The following is a 22,604-nucleotide window of genomic DNA, read 5'->3' as shown; positions in this document are numbered from 1 at the left end:
GTCCCTTGTAAGAAATGTTAATCTGTATATTGCTGTTTAATAAAAATGAAGTCTTACAAAGACAGTGATTCTTTATTTGTGACTGACACAGGGTTATTGCAGCAGAAATTCATACACAGTGGCTATCGGCACACTTGCAGATTACAATTAATGCTCAGGCAGGAATGATTACAAGGGTCAATCAATGTGGCAAGTAAACAATGCCTGGCTCAATTGATTACAGGAAGACACATTATTGGGGCTCAGTGTCAAAATGCTGCCTCAAAGTCCCCTGATTCAAATAGCCCCCATTAAGCCCCTCCAATAGCTCTGGTTTCTGGCTGCTCAAAATCAGCCACCAGTTAAATCACCTCAACACTCCACCCCTGGGGAAACTTTTCCCCATTGGCTTCACAATTGTTATGCAGAGCACTGCAGACTGCTATCACCATACGAAACTGTAAAGGAGCAAGAGATAAGTGACAAAGACGTTCAAATGGATGGAATGCAAGCCCTGTGAGCACGAGGCTGAATTAACTGGGTATGTTTAGAAGATTAAGAGGGAGGGACATGATAGTGGTCTTCAAATACTTGAAAGGCTGCCATAAAAAAGATGGAGAAAAGTTGTTCTCTTTTGCCACAGAGGTTGTCAAGTTTCCTTCCCCATTCTGAACTCTAGGGTATAGATGTGGGGACCTGCATGAAAGACCCCCTAAGCTTATTCTTACCAGCTTAGGTTAAAAACTTCCCCAAGGTACAAGCTTTGCCTTGTCCTTGAACAGTATGCTGCCACCACCAAGCATTTTAAACAAAGAACAGGGAAAGAGCCCACTTGGAGACGTCTTCCCCAAATATCCCCCCCAAGCCCTACACCCCCTTTCCTGGGGAAGGCTTGATAAAAATCCTCACCAATTTGTACAGGTGAACACAGACCCAAAGCCTTGGATCTTAAGAACAATGAAAAAGCAATCAGGTTCTTAAAAGAAGAATTTTAATTAAAGAAAAGGTAAAAGAATCACCTCTGTAAAAATCAGGATGGTAAATACCTTACAGGGTAATCAGATTCAAAACATAGAGAATCCCTCTAGGCAAAACCTTAAGTTACAAAAAGACACAAAAACAGGAATATACATTCCCTCCAGCACAGCTTATTTTACAAGCCATTAAACAAAAGAAAATCGAACGCATTTTCTAGCTAGATTACTTACTAACTTTACAGGAGTGGTAAGGCTTGCATTCCTGATCTGTTCCCAGGAAAAGCGTCACACAGACAGACCAAACCCTTTGTTCCCCCCCCTCCAGATTTGAAAGTATCCTGTCCCCTCATTGGTCATTTTGGGTCAGGTGCCAGTGAGGTTACCTTAGCTTCTTAACTCTTTACAGGTGAAAGGGTTTTGCCTCTGGCCAGGAGGGATTTTATAGCACTGTATGCAGAAAGGTGGTTACCTTTCCTTTATATTTATGACAGAGGTCAGGACAAGAGGCAATAGCACAGCTATTTAAACTATATTCAAACTATAGCACAGCAGATTTAGATTAACTCTCAGGAAAAACTTCCTAACTGTAAGAACAGTAGGACAACAGAACAGACGTCTCAGAGGTTGTGGAAGCTTTGTCACAGGAGGTTTTCAAAAATAGGCTGGAGAGCCATCTGTCTTGGATGGCTTAGACACAACAAATCCTGCATTTTGGCAGGGGGTTAGACTAGATGACCCTTGTGGTCCCTTCTAATTCTATGATTCTATGATATATTAAGGAAAACAAAAGGAGATGAATGAGAGAAGAAAAAGAGCAAAAGGAAACACAGTAAATGGTTTCATTAATACAGTTCTAGTGCTTAGTCCTTTCTAAAATTCAGATTCCCACTGGTAGAACACAGCATCCTTCTGCACCCACTGAGAAAGTGATGTCACGCAATTCAGAAATCCGCTCACTGTGAGACCCAATAGCTAATTACACAGTGTTGAAATATATGTACACCAACATGAATCATGTATGCCCAAAGCTACAATACCAGTTTCTGTCTCATTCAGAGAGGGTACTGAGAGAAAATAGAGCATGTGTGTGTGTATGTGTGTGAAGGAATTCAAATCAAATTTAGTTTAAATGAAGGACCACATTTTTTTCAGATTGAAAATCATCAGCAAATATAAACAAGCAACTTGCTAGTCAAAAATACAAAAATACCAAGCTATTTCAAGGGTGATTTTGTCTGATCTAAATGTAACTTATTTTGTCCTTACCTTCAGGCAGCCAGTATCAATGTACTCCACTGTTCCAGGAGTGTCTTGCAATGGATTCTTTTTGCAAATGTATCCAAATTTCTTATCACAAACATTGTCTGCCCAGTATCCATCCTGAAGGCAGTTTGGGAAAAAGATTATCAGTTAAGAGGAACTAAAATTCTTTACACGACTGCTTTTTTTTAAATGTTCCTTTAAAAGTAAAAAGAAATATGCTTATTATTTTTCCCTGAAGCTAGTTCATGAATTGATTTATAAAGAAGCTATAACTGTTGAATTGAGTTGTCCTGAACCATGGGGTGCAGAGTTACAAGGATTGCTGGATATGCTAGAGAAGTAAATGCATTATCATATCTGAATACTGATCTAAATTTCTCTAAAATTAAAACCATAAACTCACTGAGCAACTAGAGATATCATCATATGGTATTATTCTAAAACAAGTTCTCCAGTTTTTGGACATCTAATTAAAAATAAAAAACAGAAAGAAAATATGATGTTAATGCATAGATATAATTGCATTATTTCACCTGTCCTTTCATAACAACACAATCTTCTTGTCTGCTGTTTGCATGGGTTGGTTCTCCACGGAGCCACTTTGTGTATGTCACAGGCATCTTATCACTCCATTCAAAATACATTTGAATCCCGAGGTCATTCAAACCAATCCACAGCTCATCAGTTGGCTCTAAGAACATAAATTCGGCTATGTTTTTATCTACATTGTAATAATCTTCAGGAGCAGGATTTTATGACGATGAGCTGAAATTGTTACGTTGCATTACAAAGCCACTCCAGATAAATTGGTAATGTTGTCTACTTTAATGTCTATTTCATGTTCCCCCCTTCATTCAAGAAGAGATAGGAAATACCACCAGGAAAGCAAATCATTCTACTTAGCAGCAGTATCAGCTGCTCCTTTTGTGACCCCTGCAGTTACCCAATGCTGCAGTAACTGGGGCTGTGATTTCCTTCAAAAGATTTGTTGTAAATTAACAGCGATGATAAGTTAGTATCAGTCATCCGGCATAGTTTATGTATATTTATGTGTGTGCTTACCTGTAAATATCCATATAAATTAAATATAAACCATTAAAAAGCTACAAAATTTCTAATATTTAAAATGATCCACATGTGCACATTACTGCCCAGTAGAAATACTCACTGTATCCAAGTTGAGACACTATAAAGCTGTGCTCTTCAATGTTGTGGATACTGGCCAGATCACCATCCTCCTTTGTACAGGAAGTCAAGGCTTCTTTCCACATTTTGGGCTCCCTGTGAATCATGTAACAGTGACCTGTGTATGGCAACCAGCCCTCTGGGCATTTACTAGATGCAGAGGACTCTAAAATAAATAAAAATATTTCAGAACAATTCAAGTTAGCGCCTGGAATAAATGTGGTTAAATTTGAAATTAATTGTGAAATTAATTAAAAATAAAAGAAGAGTTAAGGTACTGGAAGTATTTTTTTCTCATTCTACATTTAAATATCTAAGGCTATTAGATCTATCTGCTATGATACACAGAATTTGGTGTAGAAAATATAAACATATTCAACCAAGACAGAAAAAAATGGGATCAATGCCAAATGGACTTCAGAGTTTGAAAACATCAACATTGCAAAATGTGCAAATTTGGATACATTATGTTTTATAATTCCAGATGTAATATTTTCACATAATGCATTGCATCTAATTATGTTTTGTATATTATTGCAACAGTAGCAATTACCTCTCAGCATATGTTTACTTTCTACATCATAGGTTCTTGTCAGGGTTCCCTCCCCACTCTGAACTCTAGGGTACGGATGTGGGGACCTGCATGAAAGACCTCCTAAGCTAATTTCTACCAGCTTAGGGTAAAACTTCCCCAAGGCACAAACTCTTTGCCCTTGGAGGGTACGCTGCCACCAACAAGTGATTTAAAAAAGAATCAGCGAAAGGACCACTTGGAGTTCCTATCCCCCCAAAATATCCCCCCAAGCCCTTACACCCCCTTTCCTGTGGAGGCTTGAGAATAATATCCTAACCAATTGGTTACAAAGTAATCACAGACCCAAACCCCTGGGTCTTAGGACAATAGAGAAATCAGTCACGCTTTTAAAAGAAACAGAACTTTATTAGAAAGAAAAAAGGTAAAAGAAGCAGCTCTGTAAAATTGGAAGGGAAGCTAATCTCACAAGGCAATCAGATTTAAAACACAGAGGATTTCCCTCTGGGCAAAACTTTAAAGTTACAAAAATAAAACCAGGAATACACCTTCCTCTCAGCACAGAGAAAATCACAAGCCAAAGCAAAAGTAAACTAACGCATTTCCTTGCTAGTGCTTACTAATTCTAATGGACTTGTATTGCCTGCTTTCTTGATTTCTCTCTGGCAAGCACACAGGACAGACAGACAAAAGCCTCCCCTTCCCCCCATAGATTTGAAAGTATCTTGTCCCCTTATTGGTCCTTTTGGTCAGGTGCCAGCCATGTTACCTGAGCTTCTTAACCCTTTACGGGTAAAAGGATATTGTGCCAGGAAGGATTTTATAGTACTGTATACAGGAAGGTTGTTACCCTTCCCTTTGTATTTATGACAGTTCTCATTAAATAATTTGTCAGAGACAGGATAGCTGTCTTTCTTTTCTCAGAAAAGTGGTGCTGCAGTAAATCTTTCCCTTTGCCAGTTACAGGATCTAATACCTAGGGACAAATTCCATTTGACTTTATCAGGAGGTGATATGAGCCTATACTGCAGTCTTTACAGGGCTTCCAGTGATCACGCTGCTGCTTGCTAAGGCCCAGATCCAGTGACCACTCAAGTCAAGGGGAATCATTCTTGGAAGGCCAGAACACATTGTAGCAGGTGCTAAACATCCTGAACTCCTATTGGCCTTATGCGGGGAAGCACAATCCATTTTATTTCTTTGTGAAGTTAAATTATGTCAGGATGTCCATGGCTTAGATCAGGGGTGACCAACCTGTGGCTCCTGAGTCACATGCGGCTCCTTGTATAGGCACCAACTCCAGGGCTGGAGCTACAGGCGCCAACTTTCCAATGTGCTGGGGGTGCTCACTGCTCAACTCCTGGCTCTTCCACAGGCCCTGCCCCCACTCCACCCCTTGCTGCCCCCTCCCCTGAGCCTGCAGTGCCCTCGCTACTCCCCCCTTTCCCTCCCCCGGAGCCACCTGCATGCCACAAATCAGCTGATCGGGAGTTGCGGGGAGGGAGGGGAAGGTGCCGGTGGGAGGGAGGTGCTGGGAGCGGAGGTTGGGGGGAGCTGATGAGGGGCTGCTGACGTATTACTGTGGCTCTTTGGCAATGTACATTGGTAAATTCTGGCTTCTTCTCAGGCTCAGGTTGGCCACCCCTGGCTTAGATGGTAACCTCTGTTTTTATAAATAAAAATAAAATAAAAATAAATCATTTAAACTTAGGTGTGCACTGAGTTCTAGAAAAGTTGCCAAAGTTTAGACAACCTACTTTAGATTGATTAAATAATGGTATGCTTCCTAGAGTGTCTAAAACAGGGAAATGGATAGAATGGTTTGTTCTGTGCAACCAGCAAAATAGAACATATGCGATTTTTAAAAAGAATTGCTCTTGGATGAAGCAAGTTTGTCATTTCATATAAATAAAAATGCATTTCTGTGACAGATCTCTGCAGACCAAATCCATACAATTTAAATAAAAAGCTTTTACTATAATTTTTATTGACTGACCTACCTGAGGGAAGAGAGGAAGAATCCAAAGTGGAGTTTTTCCTTTTACAAATATAGCCAATTTTCTGATCACATTCACGGTTTTCCCATTTAGCACCTCCTCTAGGATTTAGTACTGAACACATTTTCTCAGGTTCCAGAGAAGGGTTTCCTTTAAGAAATGAATTCAAAACCAGTGAATTTCCTTCTAGGCAGTGCAAATCCTCATGTTTTTTTGTACCTTTTCCCATATAGATTATGGACTCAGCATTTCATTGGTATTATTATTTTTATACTGTAGCTAAAGAAATGTGTTAAAAATAGCTCTTTATTGGTCAATGTTCCCTTAAACACATATGATAAAATATGAATTCCATAACATCTGATGTAATATTCAACTGGGGTCAGTTCATACTGATATTACTGCTTAACAGTCAACTTAATGAGACAAATTCTGCCCTCATGTTCTCTCATGAAATCTGAGGACACAATCTGGCCCAATATTTTTGTGCACTGCATATTCTCCTATTGATTCTTGTGCATAATTCTGGCTCCTGCTAGGAATTATATATGTATGTATTGAAAGAAGAATGTACCCCAGTGTTTGAATAATCAGACACTAACAATACAGAGAAATTGTATGCATTTAGGGGAAACATTCATATTCCTTTTATAAATTCTATTTACTGTTTAGAAAGTAAAAGAAGATAAGTGGAAAATCATATTTGCTAAAATTATTGGAAATAAGAGAATTTTATTACTGACCTATATGACCGATTGTCAAGGGAATGCAGAAACAACCTGGGTGAAGGCTGTATGAGGCCAAGGCACAATGCCCCCCTACCTCTTGAATCAACGAGGTGGGGCATGAAGTTTGATGGGACCAGCAGGGAACAGACAAACCCTGGAGTTCTGGGGAAGATAGAGGCAGGCCTGACTACTCTGGAGCCTTCCTCCAGTCATGGTGTCAGGAAAGGTAGGTAGCCATACACTCCAACACTAAAGGAACTTTAAGACTTGGTGAGGCTTGGGAAAAGAAAATCAAATATATTTGCTCAGGAAGCAAATATAATGTTGAATAAAATTGGGGTTTGTGAGGCAGCTGAGATCATAACAAGAGTTTTGAATTTGAGCCACCTCATAGTTACTATGACGACAGTAGAGATTACTTCAGGGCTAGAATGTAAATGCACGGGAACTCACATGGTCAAAGACTCTTTAGGATAAAAAAGAGAAGAAAGTCTCAAAAATAAGGAGGAAAAACTCTGAGAGACTAAAACCCACTGCCACTGAGAGCTGACACGTTGAGATGTTGTCAAATGGAAATGATGAAATTTAAGGGGCACAAAGAGAATGTTAGATGTCTTAATTGGCTCAACATTACCTCTAAATACATGCCTTATGCAGCCCAGCTGTTACCCAGACAGAGGCTATATAGGATTTTATTGCATTTTACTTTTGATATAGGATTTTCTCTTACTTTTCTAATGAACTTGGTTTCCTTAAGATGATGATTTCTGTTTTTTTTTATTTTCAGATTACACATTAAAAGCATAACTCCACTGTCAGATCTTTAAAGTGGAGCTCAGCTCCAACTATGATCTATTCATATGGCTCTCATTACAAATGCTGTATTTATATGTGGGAAAGTACAAAATTGTAACTGAGATCCATTCAACATTCTAGCTGCAGATTTTCATCCTTAAAACCATTCTAAAAATTACCCCTACCTAGAGCCCAGTTTAAATATCTGAAAGGACTGCCACCACTCCATTGCCATCCATAGTTGAAATTCAGACTGTTAAGCCCAATCCAGAGAGCCGATCTCATCCTATCAATCAAATCTAAAGAACCAAAAGAAATGAAAATACATCATCATACATTTGTTGTAAAATACTTTACAGCCACAATGTTTTGAAGAGGCTAATAGTTGTCTGCTTAGTGGTTTCCAAAAGTCAACATGCTTTTTGTGTTGACTCATAGTAAATATGCTAAATTGTTATTAAAATATACTATTTAAAATTTAGCATTAATTGCAATTTAGTTATTGGTCATCTATGAGATGAGGATGACAAAAATACAAGTACCATATTATTTGATCTGAATTAGACGCCATTCACCATAACATTTAGTGTTTGCAATAAGCTTTGGCAAAGAAAGGTATTAAGTGCTGCAAATTATATTTTTATTGCTAAATTCACTCTAAGTTTTGATGCAAAATCATTCAAAGGCTTCATTCAAAAAGAGCCTATATTTATATGCACAATATTTATGTGAGCTGCTGACAGGGTGAATCCAGTCAGGTGCTTTATATGAAAGGAAATTCCCGGAATGTTGTATGTATTGGAATTGCTATATGAGGAACAGCTGAATTTCCAGTACTGTAAGCTTATAAATGGCAGTATCTAGTGTAATAAGCAAAAAAATAGCTCTTCCTTCAGTGTTATCATATCAAGGACATTTCCTGAACTACTTTTCTTTGAGGTTGATCCAACTCCCAACTAAATCAATGGGAATCCTTGAATTTGCTGTAAAGGGAATTGAATCAGATACTTTCTAAGCCATTTGAATCGTAATTCCACTTCTTGTTTCAAAAACATAACTTTCTGTGTTTAGGTTTTTTTCCTACACGTTAGCACATATTGCTAATATTCAACACGCTCATTAATTACAATAAATGATTAAACCACTAAAAAGTTAGTGATCCAATCCAACACAGAAAAGTAACTCGTTTTCACTCAGAATTGCTTTGATAATTCACCTCTCAGATACATTTGCTCATGTATCTCTGTGATATTTAATAATTCTGCATTCTGTTGCTGACAACTTTTCCGTGCTTGGTGCCATGTAAGAGCTGATTGGAAGTTTATCTGATAATGGATGCCTGTCAAAGGGTCTGTAGTCCAAAATCTGTGAGTTTCATTATCTGCATGAGAGAAGTGGGATGCAATGTTGCTATTTATTATGACTAATGCATATAAAATGAATGATAAAATTTAACTGTGAGTGTACTTGTAAAGTCGCGCTGTTCCAACAGAGAAAACAGAATCCTTTCTTTAAAAGTGGGAGTCTGTTATTTTGCTCCATGGATTAAATCCTGACCCCACTGAAGTCAATGGGATGAGCCACTGATTTCAACAGGGCCAAGATTTCACCTGATATATTCAGTTTCATAGCTCAAATGTGACAATCTCCCAAAGAAAGAAATACAATGGGGCAAATCCTGCTCCTTCCTCCATGGCACTATACAGCCCCAGTCATAATAGATTTAACATGGTTCCACAACAAGGAGTAGAGAATAGATGAGAATTTGGGGTTCATGCCCACAGTATCTACACTCTCATACATGATAAAGCACAACTCTTGAGTGGCTCCCTGTGCATTCCCATGCTGCCATATTTGGGAGGTGGGGTCAGGCAGGCCAAGGAAGAATTAGAGTTGACCCAACAGCCATTGCACCCTCAGGAAGGAGTTACTGGTTTTTAGTTTTATGGCCAAATTCAGCACTATGATGTTCATTGGCTGGTTAAGGCAAATTCACAGCTGCTTTGCATCACAGGAGTGGCACAAAATAGTCAGAGCAAACTGGGGAATCTGGTCTTTGACTTTCTCTCTCATTCTGAAAAAGCAAGGAAGTTAACAGCAAATGATGACATTGATGCAATATTAAGGTTGAGATTGCATTTGCATTATCTTCTGCAAATTCATAGTTCATCTTCCTAGTGTGACCTTCTCTCTAACCTCAGGTGTGTATCCATTTTAATAGGGTCACAGAGTCATAGAGTTTAAGGCCAGAAGGGACCACGAGATCACCTAGTCTGACCTCCTGTAAATCGCAGGCTGCCGCCACCACCAACACCCAGTACCAGCACACTAAGCACAATAACTGAAATCAAATCAAAGTATTACAACCCACAGGAGACTAGACTGCTATGTGCTACAGGCAGAGACTACGACGGACCGAGGTGCACCAGTGCTGGAGGCCTGTGCAATGGCGGGAAATGATTAAGTGAGCTACACCAGGTAATCCTTGCAAGTGACCTGCACCCACATGCTGTGAAGAAAGGTGAAAAAATCCAAGGTCACTGCCAATCTGGGGAAAATTCCTTCCTGACCCTACATATGGCTGTCAACTGAGTATGTGGCTTTCCAGGACGATTGTAATGGCCTCATTCTACAACCCTTACTCATGTTGGCCCAGGTTCTGTGTCCCATTCCATTCTCTTTGTGCCACGCAGGAGACTGCTGACATCTCCCAAGGGGATATACATCTAGCATAGCCAGCTCCTATGTCTAGGGTGCCCAGATAGCAAGTGTGAAAAATCAGGACAGAGGATGGGGAGAAATAGGCACCAATATAAGACAAGGCCCCGAATATCAGGACAGTCTCTATAAAATCAGGACATCTGGTCACCCAACCTGCAACTCCAACACAGCAGGCCTGCCAAAGATGGAGAGGTGAAATACTACTGCTATCCGTAGCTGGCAGTGAGGGAAATAGCCCCTGAGGCAACTGAGGCCTGGGCTACACTGGGGCGGGGGTTCGAACTAAGATATTCAACTTCCGCTATGCTATTTGCATAGCGGAAGTTGAAGTATCTTAGTTTGAGTTACCTTGCTGTCCTCACGGTGGCGAGTGAACCGCGGTGGCTCCCCCGTCGACTCTTTCTACTCCTCCTGCCGAGGTGGAGTATAGGCGTCGATTCGGGGATCGATTTATTGTGTCTAGACGAGACGCAATAAATCAATCCCCGATAGATCGATCATTACCTGCCAAGCCAGTGGGTAGTGAAGATGTACCCTGATAGTGGCTGCCTGATACACTGGTGGTTTTATGCTGACTACAGTAGAATTTAGAGTTGCCTAGAGATGCTGCTCAAAACTCTGCAGTTGATAACAGTCCCCAATTAACCAGAGTTCTTTTTCTATAATTATAGATGCACACAGGTAATATTTTATATGACTGCCTTCTACTGCACTAGATTTTACATTAGTGCCCTGTGAGAAATGTTATAGGGTGGAGGTAGAGGATGATGCAAAATAAATCAGTTCAAGTTTTGTCTTGTGAACATGACACTGTCAGTGACATTTCAACAGTGTTGTTCTGTTTCCTAAATATTGTGCTATTATATATTCTAAATCAACATTCAGAACTTACATTTTAATGGGCAAAATCCATAAAATTGGTCTGTGTCAAAGTCTGCAGTTGTTCCACACCAGAGCAAGCCATCTGACCTGGCAGCATCTGTACACTCAGCATACCATTTACCACTCAGCTTGAAAGGGAATACGCAGGGTGCCCCATTGGCATTTCCTAGCAATGTAAACAAATCTGAGGATACAAAATGACAGAAGTCAGTATAGAAATAGTAATAAAAATAAGGAAGCTTGAGTGCCCAACTCTCTAATCCTCCGTATCACATGGGGAGGGCCACTGCATGCATGGTCACTGATGGCCCACTGTTACTCTCAGAGCAGCATAAGACAGTCCAGGAAACACTGTGTGACTTATACATTTGTTCAGTAAAAAGAAAAGGAGGACTTGTGGCACCTTAGAGACTAACAAATTTATTTGAGCATAAGCTTTCGTGAGCTACAGCCCACTTCATCGGATGCATTCTGGCAGCTGGAAACTGAACCTTCAGAACTCATGCTCATGAGCTGGTGGAAGCACCTAGCTATTTTCACTAAATTCATATTAAGATTAGTTTCTTTGAAGTGAAAAAATTGTGTTCCTCATATACCTTCATTTTTAATAATTGTATATTTTTAAGTAAATATCTTTTCAGTTCACCCTTAAAAGGACTTTTCATCTTCTAAAGTCACTTAAAGCATTTGGAGGAACTGTACACAGAATTGATTTTCTTTTCTGATATTAATGGGCCATCAACGTTGAAGTGTGAAGTAAGCAGAGATCAATTTGTGCCTCTCATCCAGTAACTACAAAGCAATTTACTAGCACGTATACTGCAGCTGAATAGACTAACAGAGTTACACTTAATAATTAAAAATAATCTAATTCCATTTTTGCTTTACAGACAACACATTTTTCCTTCATGGTGCTGAACAAATCATATCATGGTATGATTTGTGTGTAAAGTGAAGAGAGTATTTGCAGGATTGGGATGTATAAACCACCAGTCATGCTCTACCATAGTCTCATAGGAGAACTGAGTGTGGCTGATTATACGATCAGATGAATATAAATCAAATTACTCTAACACATACACAAATAAATTAGTTCAGAACAATGAAAAGATTAATTTTCAGACTTTACCTTTATAGCCCTGAGAGCACAAATCATCTGTGGTTCCATAGATCTTCCACTTACTCCTCACACCTGATTCCTTCTGCAGCATAAGATTTCCTTTTTCTCTGCTGCCAGAGTTAAAAAACAAATCTTCTCCTTGGATTGCAAGAAGGGTTTCATTTCTGCATTCCCAGTGTTGGAGTTCACTTGTCTTGTTACAGGGATACAGAGTGATCATCACCTGGTCTTTCTTTGAAGGCACTCCCAAGCATAGCCTCAATGCTACACTCATAAGCTGGTGATCAGAGACCCACCTGAATTTTTGTGACTCAGTATCCTGGTTGCAAGTGGCAGTTGTGATGGAGCTAGAACTGTGAGCCTGTACACAGCGCTTGAGGTCTTTATTATATATTAAAAATATTTCATTATCTGCAAAACAAAATGAGAATACTTAATGTGTTTGGGTGGAGAGTGGCTGAGGGGAAAACCATAAGCATATGTGGGGGTGTTGTTTTATTGAATCAAGAATGGGCCTTTTACTCATGGCAAGTGATTGTGGGTTCAAGTCCCACTTATAGTCACAGAGGCAGTATCTTTAGGAGCCCGAGTAGGAAAGGGAAAAAAAATATCAGGTGTGACTTGTGCATACACAACACAAAGAGCCAATCAAGCAAAGAAGAAATGTAACAATTTACATTATACCACATTTTAACAAAGCAATAATTATAATGGAACTTTCTTTTTTCCTTTAACTTTGTCCCGAAAAAAACACTTCTTCCAAGAAGCTTTTCTGGATGCACTAAATCATGCCTCAATAATAACTATGTGGGTGAAACCAGACAATCACTGAGCTCTCGAATGAACTCACACAGGAAAATGATAAAAGACAAAAATACCCTATCACCTGTGGGTGAACACTTCTCACAAAACGATCACACTGTATCTTACCTAGCAGGCCTCATCCTGAAAGGAAACCTGCACAACATTTTCAAAAAAAGAGTCTGGGAGCTTAAATTCATAACTCTGCTAGACACTAAAAATCATGGGCTGAACAGACACACGGCATTTATTGCTTATTACAAAAATCTGTAACCCACTAACCCTCTCTTTTTGTCCCATGACTGCAGAGGTGTTAACAGGCCACTCTGCCTTGAATGGTCCCTTACAATATGTGCTAACTGCTTAGGCTAGCTAAACAATCTGTTCCACCTTGCATTTTGCTGTGACACTGGGAGCACCTTTCCCAGACCTGAAGAAGACTCTGTGTGGCTTGAAAGCGTGTCTCTCTCTCACCAGCAGCAGTGGGTCCAATTAAAGATTGTCTCTCTAATATCCTGGGGCTGACATGGCTACAACTACACTGCATACAAAAATAATAGCTTGTTATCCAATTTCCTATGTCCTTTCATTAGTGCAGTTACAGCAAGAGTCTAATATAACTTATACAATCAGATGATAGGCAAATTCCAACTACAGCAATGAAATACACAATATGGAAGTATGGTTAAGAAACATTACAATTCACATAAATAGGTAAGGCTAGAACTGGCATTTCCTCTGTAGAAAGAGCTGTGTTCCATCTCCCTAAGCCTTCTAGCTCTGGAGCTTACACAAGTGTTGAAGGAGCTTGTGTATGGCATTGTATACAAATTATTTAATGAGCTAATTTTTATATTTGTAAATAATTTGCATATAACCATAAATCTCATTTTATGGTCAGCACACCCTGCTCCAAGCTATGCCAAGGATAAGACACGGGGCAGGACATAGTGTTAGGTCACCTGGAGTAGATAGGAGACTCGGGTATCTGGGTGTTCTTTGGGTGTAAACAGAGTGCTGTTGAGTGACAGCTGGGTGTTAGGGTTTTGGAGTGGGAGGGTAGCTAAGTTGTTACTTGAGGGCTATGGTTGCTCGGTGGCGGGTAAGGGGAGTTCTTTCTGGATGGCTGAGTCTGGCTGGAGGAGCCTGGGGACAGTTCTGAGCTGCCTCACATGTTGCCACCACCTGCTCCTGCTGGCTGTTCCTTCCCTGCTCAGCTCCAACAGGGGGAATTCAGCAACAGAAGAGGCAGAGCAGCTGCCTGGCCTGGCAGAGCGGCTGCCACAGGAGCCCCTTTGTGACAAGGCAGAACAATTACCCCCAAACCACAACCCAGCTGAGGAGGATCCATCCGAACTCTCAGAATGAGTGACAAGGCTGCCAAGAGCCTGAGCATCAGCTGAGGAAGCCTTTTATTCATTTATTTGTTTTCATTGTGTATTCCTGTGTGGTCAGTACCGGGGGCCTCTTAGCTTCCACTGAGAAGAATGAAGTAAGATGGCAAATTGTTTTTAAAGAGCTAAAACAAAACAAAAAACTAACGATGGGGCAGGTGTAAGGGGATCAATTGCCTGAATCACCCGTATAGATGTTAGGTGTATCTTGTTACCTTAACTTTTCTAAATCAAATGAATATACTGAATATACCTTTATGGAAATTTTAAATAAAAATAACCTCTTTTAGATGTATAATAGACCCTGGCCCTTTCAGCCCTACCTCTGATCAGTGATTTTAAACAAGTCCATTGCCCACAAGTCCATGCTGCAGTTGTAGTGTGACAACAGAATTTCTTATAGAACAGAACTCTGTAGACAACTATTGTTACCAAACATTCTATTAAGTATAGTTAAGACTGAAGAGGAATTATGCTACATGATCACTAAATATTTCAAATGTGTGTGTCCAAAATTAGGGTTCTAAATCCACATTTAGGCATCTAAATGGAATTAGCCTCATTTTCAGAGCTCCAGAACACACACAGCTCCCAGTGACTTCCACTCCTGAGGGCTAGATTGTGTTTTAACATCACAGCTCTGTGATGAAGAATGTTGAAGAAACCACAGAGCAGGATCTGGAAAACTCCGAGTAATCAAGGTCTGTGAAGAAAGATGGTCTTGTGACTAAGGTACTGGACTAGCATCAGGAGATATGGGGTCAATTCCCAGTTTGCCCACCATTTTCCTGTGTGACATTGAACAAGTCATTTAATCTCTCTGTGCCTCAGTTTTCCAGCTTTACAATGGGAATAATAATAAATCATTTTCTTCTACTCTGTCAGTTTTGTGTATTTAGATGCTAAGCTTCAAATTGACAGAAACCATTTCTTACTATGTGTTTATAAAGTGCTTAGCATAGTGGCCCCAATGCTAGTTAGGGCCTTGAGGTGCTACTTAGTACTAATAATAAGGTATAATAAGAATAGTTCCTGTTGGGATACCAGTGAAATTCACACTTCAGCTGCAGCTTTGTAACCCTTTTAAATGGACTCTGGTGGCTGATGGTGAAAGCCAGGCTCTATCCTCATTTAAGCCACGCTTTTGGGTGGCTATGGCATCTGGCAGTGCTAATAAGGAGCAGTAGCTCTACTTAGAAGTTATATTGTGTCCAATCCCTGCGCAGGGGTCCACTGAAGGACAGGGGAAGGCTGCTTGCACCCTTTCCCCATCCTCAGTCCATCAATGCAGGGCCAACCATGATCTGGCCCGAAAGTTCTTATTCAGAGTTAAATATGCACATACAACCTTAACTCTGCCCCGTGTCAATGCCCACAACCAGTTTCTGCCTATATCTTTGATACGTTCTTACATGCAAGCTTATATATTTCTAACAACAGCCACATAGCCCCACTTTAACATCCAATTATTTATTTGCAAGTCATATCTTTTCTTTTACAAGCTCATCTAAAGTGGAAGAAGGTACACATCCAATACATTTTATTCTTTTATATAGATATGTATTGCTGATTAAATCAGATCCTACAGGAAACTTCAAGATTGTACCTGAGTGTGTCTGCCTCTGCTGTTACTTCTGCTCCCCTGTTAGGCCTGGACCCTGCTGCTTCCGTAAATATTTACCTTCTTCTGAGAAGGATCCAACACATCTGGATAAGCATCTCTAGCCCATTTCTTTAAACCACTCAAATTAGGATTAATAATAAATTCAAAATAAACAGACTGGACCAGAGTGTCAAAGGAAAAGCACAAGAAGGGGAAGCACTTTCATATCCTCTCTTATCGCGGAGACAAAACAAGAACTTACCCAGTAGCTGCAAAGCACCGTGAATGATAGAGAGAAAAACCAGCAACATGGAGAGAATCATCACAAATGTTTAACTCCTTTCCACCAAGAGATGCATTGTAATTAGTTGCTGTCAATAAAATCCTTCTCAGACAAGCTAGGTGGCAGGTCCTCCTCAGTTTCAAAAGGCTGATAGATCAGGGGAAAGCTCTGGGCTCTAAATAAGGAAATATCCTGTCACATGTGGCTTTTTAAAATAACTCAAATTCACAGTGTAAACTTTGCTCCTAAGAACAAAGTTTCCTTCCATAGAAATGCAGGCAATAAAGTAGTGACGATCAATACTGTTTTTCTGGACTTATGTTAGTTTCACAGATGAATCAGTTGTTGGACTGTCAGGTCAATCAACTCTCTGGTGAAGATATCGGGGAGCAAACAGAATAAAAGAGCAAAGCTGTTCCCTTTCCTTAAAAAATGAACATTAATTCTCAAAAACATACTTAGAAAGGCAGTGGTGGAGCAGAGAATAGAAAACAGGTCTTCTGACTCCTAGGCCTTGTCATTACTTTAAAAATATATATATTTTACCTCAAGGTAACTAACATGCATCAGATATATTAAAGTGAAGACAAGGCACTTTAGTTGTATCATGAAGTAAGCTAAGCCAGGTCAGCACGATACATCTGCCTGGGGTTGACCTTGCATAGTTTATCTCACGGCAAAACAAAAATGCCTATTCTTCCCTGTGTTTTTATCTCAGGATAGCTCATGTACGTTAGTTTCCTTGGGGTAAAAAATACACCTTTTTTAGCAGAGAAGGCAAGTCATCAGGGCTGTGCCGTCATGTACCCTATCCCCTAGACCATGCTGCAATTGAATAATTAGGAATTTAGAATCTTGTAGACCAAAATCCTGAATGTAAAATGTTTGGAAATAACTAAAGTTCTAACACTAACATTACAGCTGGCCTTCATCTTAGTTTATTCTCCATTTGCCAGAGAAAAGCCTCCTTTTGAAAAAGAGACTAAGGCTCCTAGGTACTTTTGAAAGTTTCACCCCACGTACTGTCTTGCATCACCACAAACTCCACAAAGCTGACCTTCCACCACCAGACCTGCTACCTGGTTTACATTGTGCAAGCCAAGAGTAAACTTACACAGTATGTTTAACATTTCTTCCAGCATGAAATGAGGAAGGCAGGGGTGGGGGAGAGGAAGAGGGGAAATAGCATGCATTATTTTATATTTTTTGTGAATTAGTTCTCACAATTAGAGATTGCACTGTTTGAAAAATATGTAAAAGACAAAAGGCATTCAGCTAGCTAGAGAGTGAAGGCATCACATCTATCAATGAGGACCCACTTTGGTGAAGGGAAAGTTGTACTGGATCCTGGCAATCAGTGGTGACCCACCTAATCAGGACATTACGGATCTGTCTACATGCTAGAAGAGTTGTGACTCAACAATTAATCTACATAGTTATACTTCCTCTTGTACCAGATAACTTGAGAAGCGGTAACTTGAATTAAAGGTGGATAGGTATCTGTAGGTATTTGTGTGCTCATGAATTAAAATCCAAAATCAGATTTACCAATGCAGCAATAATGAAATGGAGAGGTCCAAGTGCAAGAATTAGACAATAGAATTGGTTAGAGAAACTTTGAACCATATTCCATCAACATTTAAATGCTTTGAGAAATCAGATCAACTTAGCTGGAATTCTGTTTCAGAAGAATGTTGCATTATAACATTTTCAGAATGAAACATTTCAATTATTTCAAACTAACGTCATCCAAAATGTTTTCTGTTTTGTATGCTACATTATTAATATATCTTATCATAAAAAATAATAAACAAAAGTATGAATCAAAATGAAATGTTTCAATTGACCTGACTACTTTGTGGAGAATTTCACAATGTGGTGTTGGGGGGAGAGAGGGGTGGTTCCAGTTTAGAAAAAAGCCAGTTTTTGAAATCTCAAAATTCTTTGCAAAATGGACCTTCCATCCTCCACACAGCTTTATTAGACAAGCTGTCTGATATAACAGCTCAACATAAACTCAAGAGGGAAGGAAAATCCTTAAGGAGCCCGGCAAAATGGGAGGCATTGGATAAGCTGCTGAATTCTAAAGAAATGCTGATAAACAAAATAGCTACGGAGGTTAAGGTTTTGCCTGTTTCCTGTCTGACTACCAACAAGTTCACTCCAGGCCAGCTTCAGACTGCTTCACTATGCCCTTTTTTACAACAGCAGGACAGCTAAGCAGGAAGTTGCCGCCACACTGTCACAAACTTTGAGGACTATCATATGGCTTAAGAGAGAGAACAGCAATAGACTCACTGATTTCAGCCACAAACACTGCTGATTTCTTAAAGGGACCACTTTCAAATTAAATTATCAGAAAATGCATTCTTCGCTCAAAAAATAAGTGGTGTAACATACACTGTGGGTGGGAGGGGGGATACACTGTGTTATTCATACTCAACAAATAAGTTGAATTCCCATATTAAGGGCAAATGAGCTTTAACCATGAAGTCAACCTCGTTAAAATATTTTGAATTACAAATTATTTTGTGGGGTTGACAATTTATTTTTCTAAAAATTTTAAAAATGTTCATGAAATTTTCAACCAATTCCATTATGAAGTCAGTTCTTGCAAGATGCGCTGCAAGGGAAAGCATAATTTCATCTGAGATCAAAAAGCACTTTGTAGACCTCTGGGTCTGAAATGAAGCTATGGCCACCTCAGAATTGGCTTACAAGTACATGACTATGACAAAAGGAATGGGTTTGAGGCCAGAAACCAAGGAGTAATGAGGGTCCCTCCTACTCTAAGTCTTACAGAGATGTCTCATGTTATGAACTTTACGATGTGAACTTCTAATATTTGTTTTCTGTTGTCTATTGGAAGCAATTTTATCATTATTGATAAAATGAGCGACAGGGGATGGATCACTTGATGATGACCTGTTCTGTTTATTCCCTCCGGGGCACCTGGCACTGGCCACTGTCGGAAGACAGGATACTGGGCTAGCTGGACCTTTGGTCTGACCCAGTAGGGCCGTTCTTATGTTCTTATTGGTTTTGATAGGAAACAGATGGCGCAGTATTTCTAGTTCCTGTTTCTACTAGTCTTGCTAACAGGTCTCTGTATTCTAAACTTACATCAGAACTTAAAAGTGCTGCTTCCTTTTTCTCTATTTCTGGTGTAAGTTACTGTTTCTTCATTGTGGGACATTAAACTACTTGTGTGTTTGTGAGCACCTTTGTCTTTGTTTTGTTCATGTATCTGGATCAAAACTTCTCTAGGCAAACCTCCTTTAAACAAGAGGAAGGGGATTTAAACCCTGGTGACGTGAGGATCTGGCCTTTGACTTTGCCTGCCATAGAAAATCCAGATTAAAAATCATGTTCTTTTTCACCTCAAAAACATAACTACCCATTTTTGAAATGCAGAAACCTGTCTTTACCTATTTAGTATGAGGGTTACCTTAGGTACCTACCACCATGTCACCCAGGTGCCACCACAAAAGAAAATAAAACACACCCTTTCACCCGGTCCTTAAAGAGACAGAAACTGACTCTGCCCTAAGCCCCCTCCCCAGCCACCAAACAATGAAGGACCCTAACTAAAATGTCATTATTTGGAAAAAGCCAAATAAAGGTGTATCGTGTACCATATTTTAAAAGTAGCCAGACATTGGCTCAGAGGGTTTGCACAGAAAAGGAGTTCCAGAGCAGGGGCTCTGCTTTGAGGAGGGTTCGGTTTCGCAGGTTTTTCTCCTCAGAACACTTGATATCCCGCTCTCTCTTGTTCCTTGGACATAGGTCTTTCTGCAATCTGGCACAGATGTGCTAAGATTTACAGAAAGGTAAGAGAGTCCAGTATGGCTGTCAGGTGGAATGCTACCAAGAAATGTTGGTATGTCATACTGGTCCAGAGCATCTCAATTCAAGCATTGTTACAGTTTCCAAAGAAAGTCATGGAATGAATGAAATGAATATGAATGAATGAATGAAATGAACATTATGAATGTGCATAATGAAATGCACAACCCAGGTCAAACTGAAATAAAAATGGGCACAGACAGCTTTATTTTGCATCTGCCCTTCTGTTTATTTCTCTTTTTAGACAGGCATATGTTGTAGATACTTTATTGTTCCCCCACAGTTTCAGCCAATCTATTTCACAAGTTAATGCTTCACTTGATCAGCATCTCTGCATGCTAAGCTCATCATTGCTTATCTAAGTAACAGATCATTTTGTTTACATATTTAATGTTGTTAATTTGAAGCTGATACAAAAACATTCATAGTCATAGAATCTTATAAAAATGTAAGCCTGTAGCAAAATAAACAGCCCTATTTATTTTACAAAACTGAAACTGAAGGTATGAATGAGGGAAAACCATTTACATTTGACTTTCACTTATTCATATATTGTGAGAAAAATATTTTAATTCACACATGACATACATTTGATTAGCTTACAGAAATCGTATACAAAGTCACAAGCTAAGATTATAATACTGAACGAATAAAGTGGGTAAAACAATTTGTGTAAAAGTAAGATTATTGTGATCTATTTTACATATCTAATTTATATATATAAATTAATATAAAATTATATATATCAAAGTTATCTTGACTGAAATAACACTACTGTCTTTTAAATGTTGAACTGATGTATAGTCTAAACAGCTGGATCTCTCGAGTGACATTTATAGGATACCTGCTTTGCTGAGAGAATTCTCACTATTCAGCTGTCTTGACACTCTTTATGGGTAATGGTGATGCAAGACTCTAAAAACCAAAGATGCCTGCGTGTTAATTCACACAGCTATGTGTTTCATTTTAATTTTCTTCAGTTGTCTATTTGCCATACTTGTTAGTTAGTCACACTGTATATGTTCAAAAGTCTTCCTCCTGTGAAATTGTTCGAAGACTTTTTCAAAATTACAAATGGGATAATTACCTCAGCTAGTAGGTATTCAAAATATGTGGAGCTCAAAACATTCCAGTTACATAATTTTTTCCTCAAAATCAGACATGCGATTCAGTTATTTTATCACACTAGATGACAGTGTGTTCATTTTGCTCTTTCTTGTCCACAGAATCCTTTGGGTCACTCACTCCAGTTACAGTATCTCTGTGTTCTAATAGCACATTATTGAAGCTGGCATCTGTTTGTAGTTTATTTTGTCTTTTTTTCCTGAATAAGAAATAGGTTGTAAGGCCCGCTCCAACTAGAATAAGGACCAGAATAATTAGAATCCAAACTGTGCTGTGGGCAGGTGGTTCTGAAAATAAATGCAAAATAATTACTAGAGAGACAATTGTTATGATAGATATTGGGCAGTAGACTAGAGAAAAAACATTGGCTTGAGTCTCTTCTCACTCACACTGATGTAAATCAGGAATCAATTCTTTCTGAAGTACCCTCAACCATCCTATACCCCCTGTGCATTGTTCGGGCAGCAAAAAAAGGCCAGAAAGCTAGCTCAACCAGTCTATGATTTCCCCAGCCTAGAATTTCCTCAGCCTAGCATATTTTGTCTAAGTCAATCCCGTCCCGGCTCTGAGCATGGAGAAAATGGCTGAGATAAAGAGGAAACAGTCAGTGTGCCAATGCACTTCAGCTATCCTGAGATGCCATAACAGCCCCATGGGGTCATAGGTAGCTCTAAGTCATGCTAGGGATGAACTTAAAGTCACCTTCTTCCCCCACCCCCTTGGGCCCACCTACAGTCCTATGTTGAGTGTAGCTCTGAGAGCGCGGAGCATCTGGTCTAATCAATTTACACCTGTGAGGCCTCCACATAGGGGCATATTGGGGAGGGGAGAGGGCAGGCTGAGGGGCAGAGCACATGGCACTTTCCATGATCCCCAGGCTGTGCCACAGTCCTTATAGGTGCCTATAGCCTAAGGGAAATCTGGGGGTCATTTAGCCCCTGGCTGGCCCAGGATCAGGGGAGCAGAAAGGCAGTATTTTATGTTTGAATATATTTTCAGTTTGCAGAGGTATTTTTTTGACTGTAAAGAAGTGACACCATGGAAAGAAGAATATGGAAAAAGAATACCCCGCGCCCCCTCCCCCCCAAAGTTATTCAAAACTCACTTCCACTTAAGGAGGGAGAGAGTCCTGCCTTTAAGCATGAACAAGGTATATGAATATTTTAGGACACTGAAATGCATTTTATGGTAATTATGTCAGAAAACACAATAAATAACAGTTATGAACTTATGTGGATTTATCTTTGAAGTTATTTGTGAGAAAAGAGTCCTACCTTTGTTAGTTATTAGATTCTCACTTGGTTGAGCTTCAATCACTTGCAAAAACAAAAACAAATAACCCCACATTTAGTCAAAATATGCAAACATCTGCA

General features: G+C 39.5%; 2 protein-coding genes across 2 annotated transcripts in view; both read right to left on the bottom strand.

Moving 5' to 3' along the window:
* LOC141981927 (macrophage mannose receptor 1-like) overlaps positions 1-16,300 on the bottom strand; it is a 48,096-nt gene extending 31,796 nt beyond the window's left edge. Inside the window, exons 1-9 of the mRNA XM_074943548.1 lie at positions 16,240-16,300; positions 12,189-12,590; positions 11,070-11,243; positions 8,673-8,837; positions 7,642-7,755; positions 5,937-6,083; positions 3,388-3,570; positions 2,753-2,910; positions 2,223-2,336 (exon numbers count right to left, since the gene is read on the bottom strand). Coding sequence (XP_074799649.1) covers positions 2,223-2,336; positions 2,753-2,910; positions 3,388-3,570; positions 5,937-6,083; positions 7,642-7,755; positions 8,673-8,837; positions 11,070-11,243; positions 12,189-12,590; positions 16,240-16,300 — 1,518 coding nt within the window. The remainder of the gene's footprint in view (positions 1-2,222; positions 2,337-2,752; positions 2,911-3,387; positions 3,571-5,936; positions 6,084-7,641; positions 7,756-8,672; positions 8,838-11,069; positions 11,244-12,188; positions 12,591-16,239) is intronic.
* Positions 16,301-21,149: 4,849 nt separating this feature from the next.
* The window catches only part of LOC141981926 (macrophage mannose receptor 1-like), a 44,267-nt gene continuing 42,812 nt past the window's right edge, over positions 21,150-22,604 (bottom strand). The window contains 2 exon segments of the mRNA XM_074943547.1: positions 21,150-21,518; positions 22,506-22,547. Of these exon segments, the coding sequence (XP_074799648.1) occupies positions 21,292-21,518; positions 22,506-22,547 (269 nt within the window). The 3' untranslated portion in view covers positions 21,150-21,291.

The sequence above is a fragment of the Natator depressus genome, chromosome 2, assembly GCF_965152275.1.
Source record: "Natator depressus isolate rNatDep1 chromosome 2, rNatDep2.hap1, whole genome shotgun sequence".
Classification (NCBI taxonomy): domain Eukaryota; kingdom Metazoa; phylum Chordata; order Testudines; family Cheloniidae; genus Natator; species Natator depressus.
Note: the sequence above shows the minus strand (reverse complement) of the source record. Positions and strands in the feature narration are given on the sequence as shown.